The 23,439-nt window shown below is 49.8% G+C and overlaps 1 protein-coding gene across 1 annotated transcript in view; it reads left to right on the top strand.

Moving 5' to 3' along the window:
- Positions 1–23,439, top strand: part of SH3PXD2B (SH3 and PX domains 2B) — a 106,253-nt gene that overhangs the window by 57,807 nt on the left and 25,007 nt on the right. Inside the window, exons 4-5 of the mRNA XM_014518714.2 lie at positions 6,248–6,324; positions 13,250–13,341. Coding sequence (XP_014374200.1) covers positions 6,248–6,324; positions 13,250–13,341 — 169 coding nt within the window. The remainder of the gene's footprint in view (positions 1–6,247; positions 6,325–13,249; positions 13,342–23,439) is intronic.

The raw sequence follows: 23,439 nt of genomic DNA, 5'->3' as shown, positions 1-23,439 counted from the left end.
AATGTCCTTGTCTCCCCCTGTCCCTTGGGCCTGGAAAGCTCTCTCAATCAAATATTTAAGATTCTTGTGTGAAATACAGAGATGTGAGCATTATCAAAAGAGGCACCTCATGGATAAGCCTTTCAGGAAGGGAGGGTGGTCAGGAGTTAGGCATGAAGTACTTAGTGATATTTTTCAGAAGTGTCTGTCAGCACCTTGAGATACCTCAATACCTTTTAAAAGTCAGTCATTGGGCATGTCTACATGTGCTATTAATTCAAAGTAGGCTGATACACAGTAAAAATACTGACCAGTAAGCCTACCTGAGAGCACATCTACACATACTCTCTCTTGGGAGCAGATTTGCTCCCAAGGGCCACATCTAGATGAGTGTGGACATTTGGTTCCCTGGGGACAAGTAGTGATGGTCACCTTGTTCTGCAGCTGCTTGTCCCTGGGGAATGCCTGTGCCAGGCATCCTTTGGTGTGCAAAAAGTTACCCTGGGTAGGGTAGGGGAGGCTGGGGCCAGCACTGGGCTAGCCCCAGCAGCCTTACCTGGGATCCTGGGGGCCTCCCGGGGCTGCAGGAAGTGCAATTCTTCCATTCAGAGCCTGGCCAGCAGCCAGAGCATGGCTCCGGGCAACTTGACTTGACTTTTCAGTGGCGTGTGCTGCACGTACATGCACTGCTCTGCTTTTTTTTCCCCACAGGTTTTTTTTGACCCCTGGATAACCAGGGGTCAAAAAGACCCACGGGGGGGAAGCAGAACAGCACACGCATGGGCAGCACACCCTTGCAGTGCAGAGAACATCTAAATGTGTGGTATGTGGCACCGCAGATGTGTTTGCAGCGCCATGTACTGCATGACCATGCTTGTTTGGATGTGGCCAATGAGAGCAGCCCCGGTACAGGGTTGCTGCTTCCCCGGGGGGGTTGGCAGGGAGCATGGAGCCAGTCCAGCTGCTGGACTCCAGCTGCTGCGGGCGCTGCACAGCTCTTCTGGCTCCAGCAGCAGCTGTCTTCTGGCCCCATACACATCAAGGTGGGTCCTGACATGCACAGGGCCAAGAGACTGCTGCTGCTGCAGAGCTCTTCTGCCCCTTGCATATGGGGACAAGCCCTGTGCCCAGCAGGGCTTCCTGGCACAGCCTGGCTCTGGCTGGGAGCTGTCCCATTCGGGGGCAGGTCCCAGTTAGCTTTGGGCACCCCCCAGGGCCAGCTGGGAACTGTCCTGTTCTGCCATCTCATGTAGAAACACCCAATGAGTCTCACGCTTTGTGCCACTTGAAGTACACAGCTGAGGGAGACCTAGGAGTGAATGAAAGTATCTGCATAGTGCTGATATCCACACCAAGTGCTGTCTCAGCAGGGATTTACATGGGGGTGAGAGAGGACAGTGTGTGTATATAGACAGGTGTAACAATTATATGGATATCATTCAGAGCAGACAAGGTTCCTTGGGTGAATCTGATATCTTTTATTAGGCCAGCCCAAATAGTTGGAGAATAGTTATTAAGCAAGCTTTCAGGTTCAAAAACCCTGATGGAGGTGTACAACCTACACCCCAGCAACATGGATATCGTTTGACATTGATACAACAATTACATTGTAACAGCTTATATCTTCCTGTTTCTGTAATGATACAAATGTAGCAAAGCTGTTTTAACTTTAAGCCTCTTTCATTTAGGGTTCCAGTTACAGTGATTTAACTGACTAGTGGTACTACAGGAGCATGCAGAGGTACAATTGCACTGTAATAACTGATGAGCAGAGATTCTGATTTTCTGTTTTTAAAAATTGCAAATTCTCTGATTAAAACCCCCCAAATCCACCATTTTTTTTGTGACTAAAATGTAATGCCACTAATATATATAGGTATCATTTGAACACAATGTTATTGATATATTTACAATTTTAAAGCAATTTGGAAGCTTACCAATGCCTAAATCGTTATAATAAAATAAATTCTAAATTCCTACATATTTTGGCATTTTATTTTGGGGTTTTTTATCGTAGAAAATTGGAGATCCCCTGCCTCCTATGCTCACCAGGACGCGGATCCAGCTACAGCTGTCCTCCTCCCCACACCCTTGCTTTGTGGTGCTGAGCAATCCTAATATGCTGGTGCCTGTCACTCCCAACCCACAGCCCCCATCCCCCTGGGCAATTCAGGTGCCCCTCCTAACCCACAGCCTGCCACCTCCTAGCCCTGCTAGTCCCCCTCACTCATGACCCACAGTCCCCTGACCCACCACAGCCCTGCCAGATGGGGCCCCCAGCTGCCAGGGCTATGGGACCAAGGCCCACAGCCCCCTGCTCCCCACAGCAGTGCCCGAGTCCCAGCTGCCGCCTGCAGCAGGCAGCAGCTGCTGGAGTACTTCACAGAGCCTGCTTCCCGCTCTCCCCATGGGTGGCACAGCCAGAGCAGGGGCCATGGGAGGAGGAGTGGGATTCAGGCTGCCTGCTGAGGGCTCGGGGGTCCCTGCCCTGCTGCCCTCTCCCTGGGGCCTCCATAGCAGAGTGGTGCAGCGCTGGGTGGCTCGATGCCGCTGCTGGGATCCCCAGCGCCTCTTGCCCACCTGGTAGCAGCGGCAGCATGTAAGTGTGCCCCCCACTGCTGCCAGGTGGGCAGGGGGCACCTTGCCATGGCAAGGCAACAAGCATGGGGCTTCTGACAGTAGCACCGAGCATCCCTTCCCAGTTCTGCTGTGGTGGCCTTTGGGTGAGGGGGGCAGCAGGGCAGGGAGCCCTGAGCCCACAGTGGGCAGCCCTCATCTGCCACCGTGCCTCCCCATGCCTCCCTCCACGGGATTGTACACAGTGGCAGGGAGCCAGTCCCCTCACCGTGCTCAAGATGAGCCACCCATTGCTCCCTTGCAGTCCCTGGCGGGGCCCTGCGACCTCTCATTCCTGCCCTGGCCCCCATGCACTGCCTCAGATGGGCAGCACTCCCAACCGCAGCCTGGCCCTACTCCCTCCCTCCCTCACCATGGGGGGCCTCCCCCAGAGACTTAACCTGGAAGGAGCTGTGAGAGCTGCTCTCTACACTGCCTGGCTGTCACATGCATGTGTGTGCGTGCACATACCTGTGGTGCCCCCTGCATCTGATCACCCTCTTTACACTCCCCCCAGCCCCAAACAGCTCCTTTCAGGCTGGAACTCTGCCAGCCTGCCACGGGAGCCCACTGTCTCCTGTAATTTTCTCTGTAAAAGGAGAAAATCCACGTTTTCCCATAGCGAATGGAAAACCTAGGTCCCTGCTGGTGGAAGGGGATAGGGGAAGGGAAGGGGCATGGGGGGCAGATCAAGGCCCCCAGGGTGAGGGAGGGAGTGGGACTGGGGCTGGGGCAAGAGCTGCCCAGTGCGGGACAGAGCTATGGCTCGTCCAGGGGGTGTGGGGAGGGAGGGGGGTGTGGCTTCTGCCAGTGCATGCCGCTCGTCTGGCAGCTCGTCCAGCACTCATCCACCTGTTCGGCAGCTTCTGCCACTCATCCAAGTGGACATGGGGGGGATATGCCCCCGGATTGGGGCAGGCTTGGCCTGAGCAGGGCTCTTCCCAGTGGGGGCTGGGCCACACTGTGCTCAGTGAGCAGCAGTGGTGGTGGGAGAAGGGATTGGGAAGCTATGGTGTATTTTGGGGTGGCTACAGCCCCCCTCCCAACCCTCTCCCAGCACCGCCACCGCCCACCCTGAGTGCAGCCCAGCCCCCACTGGGAAGAGCCTGGCACAGCCCTGGCCCCAGCCCACAGCAGCAGCTGCCCCACCCCATGCATATCCGGGGGGCACATGCCCTCCCAGGGTGCGGTGTGCGCAGCAGCAGGAGCCGCTCCCCCCTCCTCACGGCTCTCAGACGAGCTGCTTGCAGCTCTGTCCTATGTCACCCAGCCCCAGCCCCGCTCCCTCCCTCACCGCAGGGGCCTCTTTCTTCTCCTCCCATGCTCCTTTCCTCCCCCCTTCCCTTCCACCACAAAAGACTTACCAGCTGGACACTGCTGTTCAAGCTGCCAGGCTGATATTGGAAATCAGATCGGTATCGGCCAAGATGTCCCCTTAAAAATCGGCTATTAGTATTGGCCCCAAAAATCTCCATCAGTGCACTCCTAGTGTTTGCAAATCCTTGCACATCATTTAAGCTCCCTGGACACCTTCAGAGCTTTGCATCTTTTCTCTCTCATCCTTCTACAACTGACATTATCCCCTTACACTTTAATTTTCAAAAGAACCAAGCACTCAGCTGCTATTAAGTTTGGGGATGGTGTTGTGTTCTAGCTTAAAAATCCAAGCAGTGACCTGATGATGATAATGTTGCTTGGTGCTAGAAGAGGGTAGGAAAGAAAAATGGGGTGTTGTCCTCATAGCTTAGTGTAGAGTTTGGAATAAAGTGCAGCTAGGAGAAGTTCCTTCTTGACCTCTAGAAAGGAGTCTACTCCCAAACACAGGAGGTGGCCATGGGTGTTTAAAAACCACAGTGCCGTGATGCACTGTTTTATTGGTAAGTTGCAAATGGCAGATTCTAGTAACTTGCATCAAAATACTTCAACTCACCCCAATGCACACCACTACCAATAATGCAGGAATGAAGTCCTTTATCTTCTGGAGCCTGTCTTCTGTTTCTTTGCCACAACATATGCAATGGGAAAAGTGGGAGAGGAGGAGCAGCCAGAAGGGACCCCTGCATGGGATTCTGTTTTCAGGAGACAACCTGAAGTGGAGAAATGTATTGGGAGAGGACCTGAGGGAATGGAGAAGCACAGACTTGTTATAGGAAACCTGTTACAGCTCACGTATGCAGATAGAGCTCACTGTGTTCGTACCATTGTGGGAACATGATGGCTTTTGATTTGGTGTGATTTAGCAATGGTTGTATGCCTGTGAGGTGGATTACTGTGTTGATGCTATGATATGAGCCATTCATCCACCTCCTGGGCACACCTGGCAGCACCCCTGCTAAGTGAAGGGATGCATCTGGTTGAGACTTCTCTGCCTGCTTTCAAAAACCAAGGTTATAGAACTATAGAAAATTAAGGTTGGCAGAGACTTCAGGAGGTCATCTGGTCCAACCCCTTGCTCAAAGCAGGACCATCCCTAACTAGATCATCCATTTCTGTTGCCCTCTCCTGTACTCTCTCCAACTTGTCCACATCCTTTCTGTAGTGAGGGGTCCAAAACTGGACAGTACTCCAGATGTGGCCTCACCAGTGCCAAATGGAGAGGAAGAATCACTTCCCTCAATCTGCTGGCAAAACTGCTGATGCAGCCCAGTATACTGTTAGCCTTCTTATCAACAAGGGCACACTGTTGCCTCATGTTCAGCTTATTGTCCACTGTAACCCCCACATCCTTTGCTGCAGAGCTGCTGCTTAGCCAGTTAGTCCCCAGCCTGTAATGGTGCATGAGATTGTTCCATCCTAAGTGCAGGACTTTGCACTTGTCTTTATTGAGCCTCATGAGATTTCTTGTGGTCCAGTCCTCCAATTTGTCAAGGTCACTCTGAATCCTAGCCCTACTCTGCAGCGTATTTACTACTTCCCATAACTTGATGTCATCTGCACAGTTGCTGAGGGTGAACTTCATCCCATCTTCCAAGTTGTTGACAATCCCACCACTAGCTGCTGACTAGACGGGAGGCAAAACTGTAGCATATTTAAAACTGTGGTTTTTGCCTCCCAGGCATCAGGAGCAATGATGAGGCCAATGGGGCCCCTCTGCGAACCAGTAGTGGGAGAGTATGTGGGGGAAACTCTAAAGTTAATGGAGAAGCTGAGCAGCACACTTCCGGCATAAATTCCAGTGGTCCCTACTTATAGTCCACTCATCTAATCCATATTTCCTTAGCTTGCTTGCAAGAAAGTTGTGGGAGACTGTATCAAAAGCCTTACTAAAGTCAAGAGATATCAGGTCCATCGCTCTCCCTGCATCCCCAGGGCCAGTTATATCATCAGGGAATGCAGTCAGGTTGGTCGGGTATGACTTGCCCTTGGTGAATCCATACTGTGTGTTTGTAATCACCATATTGTCCTCCAAATGCTTTTAAATGGATTCCTTGAGGACCTGAAGATGAATAATTTTAAATGTGCTTTTCTGCAAAAGTGTATCTAATGGGGCAGGAAGGTGTGGAGTGTATCCTGTTGGGAAGGTGCTCTCTTTGCAAGATCAGTATCTTGCTTAGAAGGGGGATTGAGCCATTCATCTGATCTGAGGTAAAGGATGTTGGTATGGAACAGCCCTCATGAACTGTACTGATCTTTTTCACTTTTCCCACTCCAGGTAAGATCCTCTTCCGTCGAAGCCATATCCGGGATGTTGCAGTCAAGCGGCTGATACCCATTGATGAATACTGCAAGGTAAGGGTAGTTTTCTAGCTCGTGTCAGAAGTTGGCAGTCATTCTGGGTACTGGATCTGGGAAGGCACAGTGCATGGTGTCAGTGCTGTAAAGTCTGCTGAATAAGTCCACCAGCAGTGACGTATGTTAACACACCACGAGCATGGTATGGCAGCATACGTAGAATAGAACCGTGGAGGTGCTGCAGTTCAGGATTGGGGTGCATTAACTAAAGCTATGAAAGAGGAGCCCTGTAACTAGAGTAGAATAGGGGAGGCTGCTGAATGTCAAGACAGAGGTCATGGAAAAATAGGGTTAGAAGGGACTTCAGGAAGCCATCAAATCCAACCCCCTGCCCAAAGCAGGATCATCCCTCTCTAAACAATCCCAGACAAATGTTTGTCTAACCTGCACTTAAAACCTTCCAGTGACAGAGATTCTATAACCTCTGTAGATAATCTGTTCCAGTGTATAACCACCCACATTGTTATAAACTCTTGATATCTAAATCAAATCTTCCTCGTTGCACTTTAAGCCCATTACTTCTTGTTCTGTCTTCTGTGAATTCAAAAGTTGGTCACCACACTCTTTATAACAACCTTTATATATTTGAAGATGATCTAATCCCACCCAGTATTCTTTTTTGTAGACTAAATGATTCCAGATTTTCCAACCTTTCCTCCCATTCCATGTGCTCTAGACCTCTAATCACTTTTGCTATCCTCCTCCAGACTCTTTCTAAAGTGTTCATAACTTCCTTAAAATGCAGTGCCCAAAACTGGACACAGTACTCCTGATAAGTACTCCAGCACTGAATAGAATGGAAGAATGACTATGTGTGTTTTGCAGATTAAACTTCTGTTAATGACATACTGGGAATTTATTGGCTTATAAACAATTTTACACGTTGACTCATTCAGCTTGTGATTCATAGATGTTTGGGTCAGAAGGGACCTTAGCAGATCGAGTCTGACCCCCTGCCCTGGGAAGAAAGGAGCATTGGGGTCGAATGACCCCAGCCAGGTGTATGTCTAGCCTCCTGTTAAAGACCCCCAGGGTAGCGGGGAGCACCACCTCCCTTGGAAGCCCATTCCAGATTTTGGCAACCTTTACCATAAAGAAGTTCTTCCTGATGTCTAACCTAAATCTGCTCTGTCAGTTTGTGGCCATTGTTCCTAGTTACTCCAAGGGGTGCCCTGGTAAACAGAGCATCTCCTATTCCTTGCTGTCCTCCCCTGATGAATTTGTAGGCAGCCACAAGATCACCTCTCAGCCTTCTCTTGCGGAGGCTGAAAGATCCAGGGCCCTCAATCTCTCCTCGTAGGGCTTTGCCTGGAGGCCCCTAACCATACAAGTGGCCTTCCTATTAGGTTGTCCACATCCCTCTTGAAGTGTGGTGCCCAAAATCAGACGCAGTACTCCATCTGCGGCCTGACCAATACCGCATGGGGGGAAGTATCACCTCCTTGGACCTGTGTGTCACGCACCTGCTAATGCATGATAAAGTGTAGTGAGCATTTCTGATCACTTTGTCACACTGATGACTCGTGTTCATCTTGGAGTCAACAGTGACTCCAAGATGCTTTGCCATTGCTGTGCTGCTGAGAAGATTCTCCCCCAGTGTGTAAGTGTGCTGATGATGCCTTCTCCCTAGGTGCAGCACCTTGCATTTGTCCTTATTGAACAGCATCCTATTCTGTTCTGCCCACTTTTCCAACCTGTCCAGATCCACCTGGATTCATTCCCTACCCTGTAATGTGTTAACTGTGCTCCATAATTTGGTATTATCTGTGAATTTGGACAGAGCGCTTTCCACGCCCTCATCCAAGTCGCTGATGAAGATGCTGAACAGCAGTGGTCCAAGGACTGAAACTTGTGGGATTCCACTGCCCAAATCTTTCCAGATCAATATCGACCAGTCCACCACCACTGTCTGGGTGCACCCCCTAAGCCAGTTTGCCACCCACCTGACCGTGTAATCATCTATGTCACAGTCACTCAGTTTAGTTATAAGAATATAATGAGATACTGTATCAAAGGCCTTCTTAAAATCCAAGTAGATGACATCCACCTCAATTCCTGCATCTAAGCATTTTGTGACCTGCATTCTCTGTAATCCTTCTATTGCTGCATCTACCTATTTGTTCCCCATTTTGGTTTTGTTCATGTGATTTGTTCCTTTCTAAGTAAATTCCATTGTGCATGCCCTTACTGAATTTGAATAGATGTATTTCAGACCATTTTTGCAATTTATCAAGTTCATTTTGAATTTTATTCTCACCTGCTCAAAGGGCTGCTGTCCCCAGCGTGGTATCTTTAAATTCAGTTTTGTCCAAGCTATAAATGAAGATGTTGAATAGCGATGGGCCCAGGAAACCCCCTGAGGAACCCCACTTAATACATCCCCTTAGTTTGACCCTGAGTCCTTGTTGACATCTCTTTATGGACAATGGTACAACTAGTTATGCACCTGTCTTGTAGAATGTTCTACATCTAGATTATATTTCTTTAACTTCCTTATGAGGGTGTTGTGGGAAGCAGTGTAAAAAACTTAAAAGATGCATCCCCCCTGTGTAACATCCCAGCAATATTCTAGAAGCTGTTGCTTCAGGTCTATGTTGTTGAGCTTGAGCTACTGCAAGGTACCAGGTACAACGGGAGCAATATATGTACTGCAAAGTGGGCTTCAGGCACATGGTCCAAGCTAGAAGTTTGGAGAAAGCTCACACAGCAGCTACTTAAATCAAGCCAGTGTAATCAATCCTCATTTTCAGGGACACTAAAATGTGCCAACTACCCACAGGCACATGCACATCCATAAATTTAATTTTAGGGAGGAAGAAGGTCCCTAAGAGATAAGAGGCTGCAGCTGTCTGTTTTAGAATGATTCTGTTAATAGCATAAAATATAATGAATCCATTTGACTTAACAACTGGAACATAATGGCTGATGTTATATGACCCACTTAGCAGCTTTCTCCTCCTCCAGTTAATGCATTACCAAGTAATAAAGTGTGCTCTATGCCTGGCCTTCCAGCTCCTGCTACTTAACTGAAACTGCTACTGCTGGGGTGGAAACCAGACCCATCACAGAGGTGCTTTACAAGCAAAGAGTCTACAGGAATGGCCATGCTCTCATTACAGGGGCCCAGTGCTTGATGCCTTAGATGCAGTCGCGCCTCTCCTCAAACCAACTATTTTGGGTTGGCCTCACATGAGCCACAGGAGCAGGAGTAAAATAATCACTCTCAGTAAAAGTTCTCCTAGAACTTCCTTGAAGAGTAGCTAAAATTACTGAGAGTCAGGTCAACCTGACTTCTGAGTTCATATTTAAAAACACTGTTTTTGTCAGTTTTTTCTCCCATCCTTCAACTTGGTAATAGGTCTTGCACTGGCAAATTTAAGAGAGAAAATGTTGGGTGAATATTAGGTAAAAAAAAGTGGTGACTGAAGTTCTCTGCCAAGTCCCGTTGCTTTTAAAACTAGATTGGACACAGTTCTAGAAAATCCCCTGTGGTGAATTATCCTGTATCAGCGTCTGACCAATGAATCACCAGCAAAATGGGCCTTTCCCATCTGGCTTTTATGAATAGCCTCCTTGCTGTATTTCTGCCATTGCCAGTTGGGGCTGGATGGACTTCCCCTGGGAGCCTCTTGTTGTCAAGGATGAGGTGGAGGCTGAGTTGTGAGACTGGATGCCTTGCCTTTAGCAGCACTCACAACCTCTCCTGTCAGCGTCCCCCATGTCAGCATTGTTCACCAACCACCAGAAACTGGTGTCCATCAAGGGCGGGCTGCATTTTCCATTGACATCTGCAGTGCTCTCAGGATGGAAAGTTCTCGAGGCCCTGGTTGGTAATTTAACAGGAGCCCCAGACATTGGATACCTGTGGACAATGCCTAGGTGGCAATGGCATCAGTGAGAAACCTGCTCTGTCAGCTGCCCGTGCCTCCCCCATAATCTCCAGAATGGGCAGGTGTTTTTGCTTTCCCATTTTTCGTGATGGCCTGCACATTGTCTTGACTTCTTGTCAGACCTCTGGTTTACTCTTGCTGCATTGGTGGTCAATGTCTTTGAATGACCATTCCACTTTTGGAACAGCTACACGGACACTGCAGACTCAGATCTGATATCTGGGGACTTGCTTAGACAGGGCTCTGATGCAGGGTGAGGTTTCTTCATGGGTTTCCCTGTGTTCCTGCCTCCAGGCCATTGTATGGGTGGAGCTGAGGGTGAAGTGTGGCTGGGAGGCTAAAGGATGCCTCTCAGCTGCCCTTCTCTACAGGAGGCAAATGGGCTGAAGGGTGAGCTCTCTTCCTCCTTTGACAGCATGACACAACTTTTTTCCTAAAAGTATACAAAAGACCAGTGAACACAAACCACAGCTGTGTACATCACGGGCCTGCCTGTTTTTCCCTTCACTCAGAGATAGGTTATAGAGCTCTCACCAGGACTGCCTGCCTCTGCTCCAGTCTGAAACAGTGGGACAGTCAGCAAGGGAAACGATGACTCTGGCTTGAACAAAACATTGGTATTCTTGGCACCGTCCCCTCCAGCTTATGCAGCCATTACGGCATCATTGCTGGCACATTCTGGCTCTCATCCAGTGAGTCCCACCTTTAAGGCCAGTCTTGCTGTCTGAGTCTCTCTTGTGGACAGGGAAAAGGTGAGGGTCACACATTAACTCCTGCTCTAAGGTGGTTGTCTGATGATGGCATTAATAAAGCTCTGCAGCTGTTGTCTTGAAAAAGGAGTCCCACAATTTGTCCTATCCCATAATAAGAGGCTCCCTTCCTGGGTAGCAATTCCCCAACAGAGAGAACAAATTGCTCTTCATGATCTCTGAAGCTCTCATGGTCCCAAGAGTCCCCATGTCCTGGCCCTGGCCGAAAGCATCAAGAAGCCAGACCCTATTGCCCTGACAGAATCAGGCCCTGACATGGGCTGCTGGTTCTGTGCGGAAAGGGACTACAGGTCTCCACATTTTGTGGTTGAGAAAAACTTCCGTAAGTCAATGAGTCAGGCCCCATCTCAGGGGTGGGCAATTATTTTGGGCGGAGGGCTGCTTAACAAGTTTTGTTGTGCTGTTGAGGGTTGCATGGGTAGCCCCGCCCCTTGACAGTTGTTCCACCCCCTTGTCACCACCTTGGCAGAAGTCCCTCCCCTTGCCCCCTGGAAATACTCCTGGGGGGGTCATCTTAGAACCAGAAAAAAAACATATCATACACTAAGTCAAACACCTACTAGAACATAGTTCAATTTTATTATGAAAAATATTTGTGTCGTGATTTGTGTTCATGTATTGTATATAGGGGTGATTGCATAATAACTCAAAAATAAATTCTTAGTCTTGTATATTGTGGGGGTGTATGGTGGGTGTGGGTGTGGGGGGGTGTGGGTACGTGTGTGGCGGGGGAGGTGGATTGTTCCTGTGTGTGCGGCGTGTGTGTATGGTGGGGTGTGGGGGGGGTTTGTGGCAGGGATTTGTGAGAGGGCGTGGGGTATGTTGGAGGGCTGTGGGGGCAGGGTGTGGATGTGTGTAGGATTTGTGGGGTATGAGGGAGTGTGGGGACCCTCCCCCAGTTCCTCCCCATGGCATGCAGCCCTGGCAGGTGGTGGCAGTGGCAGCAGCAGTAGGTGGGGCATTCAGGGCACAGGCGCCCGGCAGGGCATGGCTCCGGCCAGCGCGGCATATTGCGATGAGGGGCACATCCTCCGTTGGGCTCTCTGTATCACCGGTGCTCTCCGTATCACCAGTGCTCTCTGCACTCACGCGCAGTCCCTGCACTCACTGGCCACAGCAGGGAAGCCCCACGTGCTGAAGCCAGCTGCCTTCCCCACCCCCCAGGGAAAGGTACCTGGGGCTTCCTTCCCCTGCTGCAGGGAAGACATCCAGTTCTAGTGCCTGGGGCTTTCCTCCCACACCCAGCAACTGCAGGGGATGTGCGTGAGTGGCAGGGTGCTCTGGCGATACAGGCAGCCCAGTAGAGGCTGCACCCCTCGCTGCGATGTGCTGCGCAGGCTGGAGCCGTGCTCCTCCAGGCCCCTGTGCCCTGGGCGCCCTGCCTGCTGCTGCTGCTGCTGCCACTGCTTGCCAGGGCTGTGCACCATGGGGGCAGTGTGGGGGGATCCCTGGGGGTTCACCACCCTGCCACCCTCCCGTACACCCACACACTGCCCAGCCGAGCTCTGCACTGCCAAGACCCCCTTGAGCGTAGGCTCCATGCTACCGCCAGCCCCAGCCCCACACTCCGCGCTCCCCCGCAGCTGCAACTCAGCCCCTGCCCCCACCACTTCCCTATCAGCTGCTCGAAGCAGGTCCCTGGAGACTGCTGCTGGCTAGGCTGGGCCCTTCTGCCCATGAAGGTGCAAGAGGGTATGTTTGGGTGTGTGTGTACACGTGGGTGCCTCATCCCCACCGTTGTGGGCAGAAGGGCTGTGTGGGGCATAATTTGTTAATGGGCACCGTGGGCCAGATGAAAGTGCTTGGCAGGCTGGATCTGGCCCGCAAGCCGTATTTTGCCCTATCTGGAAGGAAATCAGCTCTGGGGAAGTGGTTGTGAGAATCACTTGGGCTCTTACAAAGAGGTTGAATATACCCCAGCTAATGTGGGAGTAAAGGATTAAGATGGTGCATTTAACTTGGGTGGCAGGTCAACAACCATTTCTTCCCTTTGCATTTCTTAGTCCTACCTACAGATACAGTAGGACTTCCTTTGGGCTAGAAATGGCTTACACTGTTTTGGTACATCACAACCCTCCACAGGGCGCTGTGCACTCAGTGTCTGGTTCTTCAAGCTGCTTTCCCACTACTACAGCCTGTATGTGGCAGGCTTTTCTGGACCATGATGCAGTCCCTTGCCATGCATGCTGAGGCTGACCTAGGGGCTTTTTCTGACCATGGGACTCTAGCTCGGTGTTATCAGTGCCTCCATTTCATTTGCAGGCCCTGATCCAGTTGCCACCCTACATCTCCCAGTGTGAGGAGGTTCTTCAATTCTTCGAGACAAGACCTGAAGACCTGAATCCCCCTAAAGAGTAAGTTGGTTGTAAGGAGCCAGTGAGGCTGCTTCTGAGAACTGTTAATAGTGTTGGAGGCATAGGTTGTCACTGGATAAAACATACACCTCCGTGAACATTGTGGTCTTCAGAAGAGGCCCTGAAATTCATTTACGAGTCCCTCAGCTGCATTGTCAGGTAGAGCTGTTGAAAATGGCTGTTTTGACATCCCTGGAAAGGGGAAGAGGGCTGTAAAAGCTTCCTTTGCACTGACCAGTGTGCCTTGCCTCCTGGAGTGTCTGCCAGTAGCAGTGAGATGGGAGTGTTTTCTGCTGCACCTGCTGAATCCTGGGCCTCCCCACTGAACTTGTCAGACATGGTGCTACTTCATGCTGCTGAGTTCTGACGCGCAGTCATGTGGGGAAACCCAAAGTCATTTCGTGTAGGAGCAACCAAGAAGGGAATAACCTCCAGTTTACTAACAAACTTCTGATTAGAGTGGAGGACTCTTTTCCTTTGCCAGTTCCCTGAGGCATCCAAACAGTCCTGACTCTTGCTTTCCATTCAAAACAGGGAACTTTTGCAAGTTCTTTTGTGTGCCTTACGCAACCCCGTGTGGTTAGTCTTGTGACTATGAGCTGCTTTGGCCATGAACCATCTGTCCCCTGTTAATCTCTGAGAGTATAAATACAACCACCAGTCAGCCTCTGCTTCTCTGCTGCTGTCTCTTGTCTTCCCAAGTGTGTGTCCATGTGTGCGCCTCTACCTCAGGTTGAGCAATGGAAGAGGATTGATTGATTGCACAAGAGAAGGCAGTAAATTGATTTTGACATTGTTTTTTATGGAGGGGAAGAGGAAGATAAAAGGATTTTGTTTTTCTCTGAGAAGGAACACTGAGTCTCTTATGTCTCTGGCTAAGCATTATCCTTGTTCCATTTGTATCCTCTCCCCAGGCTTTAGATTTTACTCACTTAAAATTTTTTTCTCCTTGACCTCTGTATTTATTTTCTTGGCCTGTCATCCTTCCACCCCTAGCCAGCAGTCACTCGATTAGATTGGTCCGAGGGCCCCCGAGTCCATTAACTAATAGCATGCTGTCACCTGGCATTCCCATTCATCCTGCCCAAGCTATTGTTCTCCAGTTAACCTGTGACCCCTTAGGTCATCCATCAGCTAATGCAGTGGCACAGGAGGGAGGGAGAGGCTTAAGGAGAGTTTTGTGATTTGCACAGGCAGTATCTTGTATGGAAAAAGCCCCTGGAGTCTGCTAGTGCTTTGTGACATCCCAGTTCCAAGTAGTACAGAAGGTTGGGGAAGGGAGTAGCTTGTAAGTGAAGTCTAGGTTATGTGCTGTATTTTTTTTGGATATTGTATGGGTCAGGTCCATGCAATGATTCTGTTGCTGAGATCTGCTCACAGATGCTGACTTCAGGGGTTAGGGTTCATTCTCTATGTTCAGTTACACACCACAATCTGCTTCCTTACTGCATCCTGCACACTGTATCCTTACCCTGTACTGTGTCCATATGTTTATGGAGTCAGGCAGGATGGAGACTGTCACAGGAACAAGGAGCAAATTCAACCCCAGGACAAAGTAAAGCATCTGAGAGTGATGCTTCCTCAAAATGGGATTTGCTTCCCATGGTAGCACCCCCAGGTGATGCTGATTTGCACGTATTGCTTCTGGCAGGCCTGATGTGTAAGGAGTTCTCTGTTGCCCCAAGTTTTGTTACCTGCCTTGTGCTCAGGTGAGAGCTAAACAGAACTGAAAACACACAGACACCAGCCTAAAGGCACACACAGTATAAACAAAGCTGTGTGCTTCCATCCTGGGGGGCTCTGCTAAGATGGTCCCTTTGGAGGGCCTCTCCCGCACACTTGATGTGCACATCTCTCTGCACTAGTCTGTGTCCCTGATCACATGAGGAGAACCCTGCAATTGTTTTTCTTGCATTTGTAAATGTTTGGCCATTGTGGCTCTTGCCAGATTAGCTGCTGCCAGCTACCCATGGTTCAGTCTGATAGTGGAATGAGTGGAAGGAGCTTGCTTTCATTTTCCCCATGTGCTGTCCTCTTGGTAGCAGGAGGGGCGGTTTACGGTAGTAGAAACCACTTAACAGAGGACTTGTGTCCATTTGCCTCCAGCAGTGAGCTGCTGTGGTGTCTCAAGGACATCTCTGTTGTATTTCACATCCCAGCCTGAATGCTCCCGAGGTATTTATTAGCTACAATTCAAAATGTTAATTAATAAAAGTCCTTGACTGTCTCCTCTGGCAAGATTGGTGGGAGCCATTTCCCCAGCCCTATGCTGATATACTGCCAAATCACCAATAGGGATGTGAAAATGATGATAGACGGCTGGGGTTGATCAGATGCAGTGGTGTGTCTGGGGACTGGCAGGATGTCATCATTCATAAAGGAGATAAATACTTTCTATGGGAAGTTGAAAGGGAGCCAGGCCATGAAAGAAATAAGACAGTGACTTTTTATGCTGTGGCGACTGAGGGAAAGGAAAAAGGATTGGTCAGCATGCTCTATGCCAAGCAAAGCGGCTGTTCTGGTGGCATCAATGACCCACTGATTTCTTGCCCCTCTCCATTTTTTCTCTGCTCAGCAGAGACGCTCCCACCCCTTCTACTCTCACTGAAGGCTCAGTACCAGCCTCTGCTCCCTTTTAAAACACTGTGCAAAGTTCATGTTAACTGCAGTGGAAGCAGGGTCTTGTCCTTGGTAAGGGGAGATGCAGTGGGGTCCTTAGGGCTGTATGTGCATCCTACCTTCCTGGATGTGGATTAGAGATAGAGATGGTCCTGCTTGATATCACCCAGAGGCCTGAAGTCAAGTTGGTCAAGATGGTGTCAGAAGGAATAATTCCACTGAAGGCCATGGCTAGGTCTTCTAGCACAGTTTATGAAGAAAATCCCTGGAGAGAGCAGCATTAGGGGATGGAAAGAGGTGGTGTGGTCACTTGGGGCCAGCTCTCCATTTGTTGGTACCTCCTGGAGTTTGAGCTATTCTTTATACGGCCTTGGGTGAGTTGGTTCTCTTTGTTCAGGAGTTCCTCCTGGATTCTTTGGAGAACTTTTCCTACACTTGGCCTTCCTCTGCTAATACTGCTGATCTCCCCCTCCAGCAACAGGATCAGTGATGAGAGCACTGTTGTTGATGGACTTCTGGTGCTTGCCAGCTTTAACCATGGTGTATTCTGGATCTTTCTTAATCCATGGGAAGGACGGTTTGCTTACACCATCCCATTGCTGACAGGAAAAAAAGTAAAAAACTAAATGCAGAGGCAAGGAGCTCAATGTAGAGACTATCTCTGATAAGCACTCCCCTCTCATCAGTCCCAACTGAATGAGGCAAGAACCTGGTGCAGCTCTTACTTTTACTTTGGGTGGGAGGGAAGGGAAGCAAGGAGGAGTTAAAGAGTTTGAGTAATTTGCACATGCCTGTACACTTAGTGTGTGATCTCCATACCCTGCTGGGACCACTTCAGAAGGTCAGAGGGCATGTCAGTCCCTACCACCCACTGAGCTCTTTGCTTCCCCACAGACCATTGTGGCTGATGGCTTTTATGGTGTAGGCACCTGTCCTCTAGGGATTGGGCTGAGACCAGCCAAAGTCATTTCATATAGGATTCTACCCAACTGAGTGATTTGAAGGCACCGTGGCTGTAACTGTAGGTCTTGAGGCACTGGTTAGGTCTGGTGGGAAGAAGGCAAAGCTTCTGCAGGGACAGAAGAATGCACACGGCAGGAAAGAAGAAACCCACTACACGGGATGTGGAAGCTTTTTTCTCTCAGGCCTTTGGATAAAAATTCAATTGCAACTAGCTTTAGAGGAGGCAAGCCGCCATATTGTTGCTACCAGCATGCACTGGGATGTCAGATCTGTGGCAGGGCTCTGGGGTGGGGAATAAGGGAACTGCAGGAATGGCAGCTGCTTTGTGTGGATTAGTCTTTCTTTTCATTGTGAAAGAGGTTTCCAGTGGCAGAAGGGAGCTCCTGCAGGGAGGCTGGGGAAGTCTGAAGTTCTGGGTAGGAGGCTTTCCCTGAGTCAAAGCATTCAGCTGCTAACTGCCCTTGCCAGTTGCTCCAACAGGCAGGAGCCCAGGTTAACTATAACGAAGACTTCCTCTGCATGATGGTTAAAATAACCCTTGGTGCTACACCAGGGGAAGCAGCAGGGGAACAGATTTGTCCTGTTGATTTCCTTTTTACTCCTAGAAACAACTAACATGCAAGTGAGGCGCCATCCATATTTGCTGTCCATTCTCATTTTGGTCCTCACACAACCCAGTAAGATCGAAGAAATGCTTAAGGGATTGTGATCCATTTTAGTAGCTGTGACTGATTCGTTCCCAGCACCTCCTTCTCTACAGCGTTGCTGTGCTTGAGAAAATTTTCTTCCTACACCATGTCTGTCTGTTTTCAATGTGACTTCTGAGTGGGGGGATGAAAAGACACGGTTATGCTCCTGATACAGAAATGACGTGCAAATTAAAAGCCTGCAGCTCACCCTGAGGGAGATGTTAAAACAGAACCTGCAGTTCAGGGGCGCTGGTCAAGACAGGTTCATTCTTAAAAGACCCTGTGATGACTTGGTCCCTTTAGTAGGTGAGATAACAGCTGCAGTGGAGTGTGCCTTGTAGATAACATTACAGAATTGTTAGTTTCTAATCTGAAGCCATAGTGCCTGCCTCTTCTGTGAATGGGCTCTGAGGAGGCGAGAAGCTCTGGATCTGCATGCCTGGACCTTTTGATCAGATGGTGCACTTTAGACCTGTCCTGTCTCTGGGATGAATGCCCAGAATTCCAGCCCCCAGTGATCAAAGCCCTGGATCAGGGGTCTGGCAGTCAGGTGAAGGTCTGCTTTTCATTGTTTGCCTCAATTACTTGCCTATATCCTAAAGTGCCAGAGAACACAGGTCCCTGTAGCCTGCTCAGTGGCTAAGTGGGTGGGCAAGGAGTGGGAAGAGAAATTGCAAGTATAATGAACATACTGTGCATGTAGATGATAAGCCTCCCTCCCCCATGGCTGAGAAAGTATCCATCAGGAAATTCATTGTGAAGGTTGCTTTGGCTATAGGCTGTTGGCCATTCTGATCTTCAAGTTGTTTGCTCTAATAATGTATTGATCCCTTGCTTTTTTCCAACTGAGGTTTAACCACCGGGTGCAAAGATGCCGGAGGACACTGTTCTTGGCTGTTTGAGTCAGACTTTAGGCCCATAGAAGATATTTGGCTGGTCATGACGACGCAGTAATAGGGAGGCATGGCTGAGACATGAAGAGAGGTATCTGCACAAGCTTTAATGCAGCTAACTCTGGCATAAATAGTGATGAAATTGCAGCAGCACAGATTCCAGTATTGGCTGCACAGCCCTGGATACCAATGGAGCAGCAGAAGCTAATGCTTCTGTGACTGCCCTGCTATTTTGTACCCAAGCTAGCTAGATCAGTGCTAGCTTGTATAGATCTATGTAGCCTGCAGTCAGACCTCCAGTTGCAGTGCAGACCCCTCCCCTCCCTTTTTGCTGACAATTCAGTTTAACCATGTCACCCCATTTGGCGAGTTTTGCTAAGGTTTGGTTATGTATCTGAAACATAAAGCTGCCTGCTCATCAGGCCTTCCCCATTCCCATTTTAAGGAAGTGTCTGAGAGCATTGTGCCAAGACTCTGTTCTCATTGGACATGCCCCCCAAATGGCAGTGGGCTTGTCAAAAATGACACACAAGAGAGATTATTTTCTTTCTTCCTTTCTGAACTGTGGGCACCCCTCAAACGCAAGGGCTTACACATGTCCCCCATCTTTTCTCCCCATTCCTCAGTGGCTGGCCAGAGAATTTTGATTTGGTGGGATTGTTGCAGAAGAGAGTCAGTCTGTGTCTATGGGTTTGTTGCTGCTCTGCTGTTTGGGGTTCAAAGAGATGACAAGCAAAGGGAAAGCGGCAATACACAGTTTCTTCCCACACCCAGGGGTCAGGGGGAGCTGGACTGAGAGAAACTATGGAGATGGCGTCTGTGGGAGGTGACTAGAAGATGTAATCAGACTACTGCTATGGAAGGAGCAAAGTGCTGTAATCGATAGGTGCAGCCTGCAGCTCCCCAGGATAGAAGGTGCATGATAATGAGCCATGGCCTCAGCAGATGAGGAAGGCCTGTGCCGTTAACGAGGTTACGCCTGCAGGCGACTTCGTTATTCTATTAATATAGAAGCTCTGGCAATGTGTGGTTGGATGGAGGCTGGAATGATAGCTGCAGTAACTGATTGCTTCCTGCAGCCAGTCTGACAGGGACTACAGGCACTAAGCAGTACCAGTAAATCAGAGGTGGAGAGCCAGGACGAACATAGGACCAAAATAAGAGTCAGGACTGATGTGAGCTGAATGTGCAACACTTTGTTTTATACAGTGGGCTGGGAAGGTCCTGCTCCAGACTGTTGCATTGGCAGCAGTCAGTAAATGGAGCTGAAATGTTTGAGATCTGTCCAAGGCTGCAGAAGGGGACTACAGACACAACTTTCCACATCTATTACAGGGAATGGAACCTATTCCTCCCCCTTGTCTCCATTAATCCCAGCTGCAAACACATAGCTCATGTCTCCTGCACATCTCCTTTCAAGAATTTCACGTGCTTGCTGACTTTCCTGGAAGTGGTACTAGTTGGGATGCACTTCTCAGACATGAGGCCTCCCCATGTGCCCTGCCATGGCTTTGTGTGGCAGCTTATGTATCATGTCTTTGGCCTTAACTCAGGAGACACAGGAGGGGGAAGGAGCTAATACTCCTTTGTGAAGGAAGTTCAGGCCCTGCTGCAGTGTAGGAATGGAGTGTGTTATGGAGAAGGCTTATCTTGATAGCTTTTTTTACTTATTAGGACAGTAGAGACCACTGACATGGTAAACACTATTAGTTTGGCTAAAAGCCAGTGAACTGTATTCAGGGGCACCTAAGCCATGTCTCCCAGTAACCAGAAAAGTAATGGCTCCTTTCATGAATGCCATGTGCTGCAGACAGATGGTATTACTGATAGTAAAGGATATGTAGACCTAGAGCTGGGACTAGACCCTTTGGCTCCAAAACTACAGGTCTCCCTTGCTTCAGCAAATGGAGAGCTTCCATGGATGATATTCAGAGAAAGGCCAGCATCCCTTGCTCCTATGCACAAAGACAGCATGCTGCATTTGGATCTTATCCTTGAGACTGGTGAGTTGGAAATAACTAGTGCGGGGTCCTTTCCATATGCTTCAGGCAGGCCCTTGAAGCCAGAAGAGGGCTTGGTTTAGACTGAGTCTGCGCTTGGGAACAGAATCGAGCTATTTCTGTAGTTAAACATGAGGGGAGCTTCCCGGGTTGTAGCACAGATTTCAGCTCTTGTGCACAGAGACTCTTTTCTTCTGAGAAGCATGCACTCAACCAGGGCTGTCCAACTGGTGACCTACAGGCTGCATGCAGGCTGCAAGGGGTTAGTTTGCGGTCATGGGGTTCCCACTTAGCCCTAATCAGCCCAGCTGCAATAGGAGCCAGGGTCTGGGTTGAATCATCTCTGCTGCTGGGAATTGTCTTGATGTGGCTACATGAGGTTCCCACTGGACAGCAGTGCTCCCACCTCCCTTCTCTCTGCTGATCAGAAGAATCTCTGGTTTTCCAGGAGGCTCTGTGCCTTGAGGTTTTCCCCAGCCAGCGGGGGATGGAGGGGCTGCTGCAGGAAGTTTATTGCAGTTTCCTGTCTTGTCTGAGCTCTTGTTCTCTCTGAGGTGATGGACCAAAGCTGCTCATATTCAAATGTGCTGCTCTTTGTGTTCGTGTCTGGGCATCCCAGCAACAAAGTGAAATTGCAGCCCCCTTCACCCTTCTTATCCAGACAGATCCAGGCAGTGAAAGGAGACAGAGGAGGATGAGTTACATTAATACCTTTAGCAGATGTCAATGGAAAAGGCAGCTGTTCTCTTCCCCTACGCTCTCGCTGCCTGGGGGTGCTGGTTGCCCTCCAAGAAAAGCTGATGGAGGTACATTCACCACAGCAGTTCTGGATCTCCCTCTCCCCTGCCCCACTACACTGAGCTCAATAAACTGAGCTGCCTCCCAAGTAGCAGGGCAGCTGGTGGTTGCAGGCGGACTGGTGGTGTGCAGGGCTCTGCCTTCCAGCATGGTCCAGTCTGCAGAGCCTAGAGTCCTGGGGGGGATCTTGGGGAACTCCCATCTCTGCAGCAGGGCGTGATAGATAAGGGCTTAGGGTAGATAAGGAGCAGTGATGAATCCTTCTCTGGCTGGAAGGATCAACATCCAGATGTTGAGACACAGCCAGGTGTTGGACAGTTGGATGAAATGCCTCGTTTTCAGCCAGGCTTTTTATATCCTTCTTTGTCAGCCTCAACTACCTTGGGCTCTGAGTCCAGGAGGTTCCCCGGCTGCTCTCTGAACCTGGGAAACACTGTGTTCAGTCTGCACACAGCTCAGTAACCTCGAGACTCACCAGCTTTTCCTGGATCCTGGGACACTGTGTCCAATATACTCCTGCCGTGTTTATTTTCAATTCTGTGTGGCAGACTCTAGAGGCTGGAAACGGGCTCTAAAACCCTGGGAGTGAAAAGCAGTCCCTTCAGCCTCTGCTTAGAGCTACAGACAAGGCGACTGTGTTCCTCTGTTGTGAGTTTTGCAGAGGGAGGTGTTGAGGCAGTGAGCCCCTCTCGAGCAGCCGTGGGGAGGGGACTGTGGAGTGAGAGGGAGCATTTGCCTTTTGCACCAGCCCCAGGATGTGTGCCACTAGCCCATTCCCCCTCATCAGCACCTGCCTAGAGCAGAAGGACCCATGCAGTGGCAATGAGGGCAAGAGCAACAGATGCAGGGGAAAGACACAGGCAAACCCTACCCTGAGGGCTGGTTGCCAGTTGTGGGATAGAAGCATTGCTCCCGCTTCCCCGTGACCGGTGACATTAGGAAACATCAGCACCTGAGCACGCATGAGAGCTGTTGTCCCAGCTGTCCTGTTGACTCCTGTATCACCATCTTTATTTGGGGGGCGGGGGCAGGAAGGGCATTACACATGCATATTCAGGAGGTGAGGCCTGGGTATGCCTCGGGGTCTGGCCCCAGAAGGGATAAAAAGAAGATATTTGCTTTTAGGGCTTAGAGGTTTGGCCGAGGGGTGTTTGTACAGCTCTGCGCCCCTTCTGAGCCAGGACGGGTTGGGTCAGGGAGAGATCCTGCGGGTGCCTCTGGAGCAGTGACGGCAGCACTGCGCTCCCAGCAGATTAGAGATGCATGTTTTCAGGCCGGGCTTTGAAGGCTGCAGAGCAGACTGGAGTCCCTGAATCACCCATTCCTTCAGGGAAGACCACTTTTTATATTTGCAGTAATTGCCTCCTTAAGCACTGATAAGCTTGAAAGAAGAACCTAGCAAAGCCCAGCCTTTGTTGTGAGCTGGAGCGGCTGCTCTACTTGGCCTTGGAACAAATGGAGAAGAAGTTGGTTTGTAACAGACTTCACAAGCAAAGGAAATGGTTGCTTGGCAGCAGTACACTCAGCAGGTCTTGGGCCAGCTGAGGCGGTTCTTCCAGCAGCGGTCGGGAAACTCCAGGCCTGGGGAAGGCCCCCTTGCAGGCCAGTGCTGGTCCTGCGGAGGCTGCTGTCTTTAGAAGCCAGAAGAGCAGCTCTGTTTGTGTGTGTCAGACCTTTTTTAAGGCACAAGGAGTGATGTTGAGGTCTGGATCTTATACTGAGACAAGGGCTAGTGTTGTGGATCAGGAAGAAGGGAAGGCAGTTCTTGCTCACCAGCAAGTGGGAGCTAATTACTACCAACCTGGCTCTCAGTATCACTTAGCTGCAGCGAAGTTTTAAGGCTGCTGAGTGATGTCAGATGTTTGCAATCTGTACCCCAAAGAGCTGAGGTGGATGCAAGGTTTGGGTACAAGGCAACCTTCGGGACATGCAAGACGTCCTTTTCACAGAAGAGGACAACAAATTTGCTTGCAGCTGTGGCTGGCCAGTTTACTGGGAACAGCCTTCCATGGCACCCTGTTTTTTTCCATTATATTTTTTTATTTTAAATGCAGAAATGCCCCAGAACCTATTCTGTTGAGAGAGAGGCTGTGTAAGGGCCCAAGGCTGCTGGACCCCCATTTCTTAGCAGAGTTA

This window comes from Alligator sinensis, unplaced genomic scaffold (assembly GCF_000455745.1).
Source record: "Alligator sinensis unplaced genomic scaffold, ASM45574v1 scaffold360_3, whole genome shotgun sequence".
NCBI lineage: Eukaryota > Metazoa > Chordata > Crocodylia > Alligatoridae > Alligator > Alligator sinensis.
This window is presented reverse-complemented; position numbering and strand designations above follow the sequence as displayed.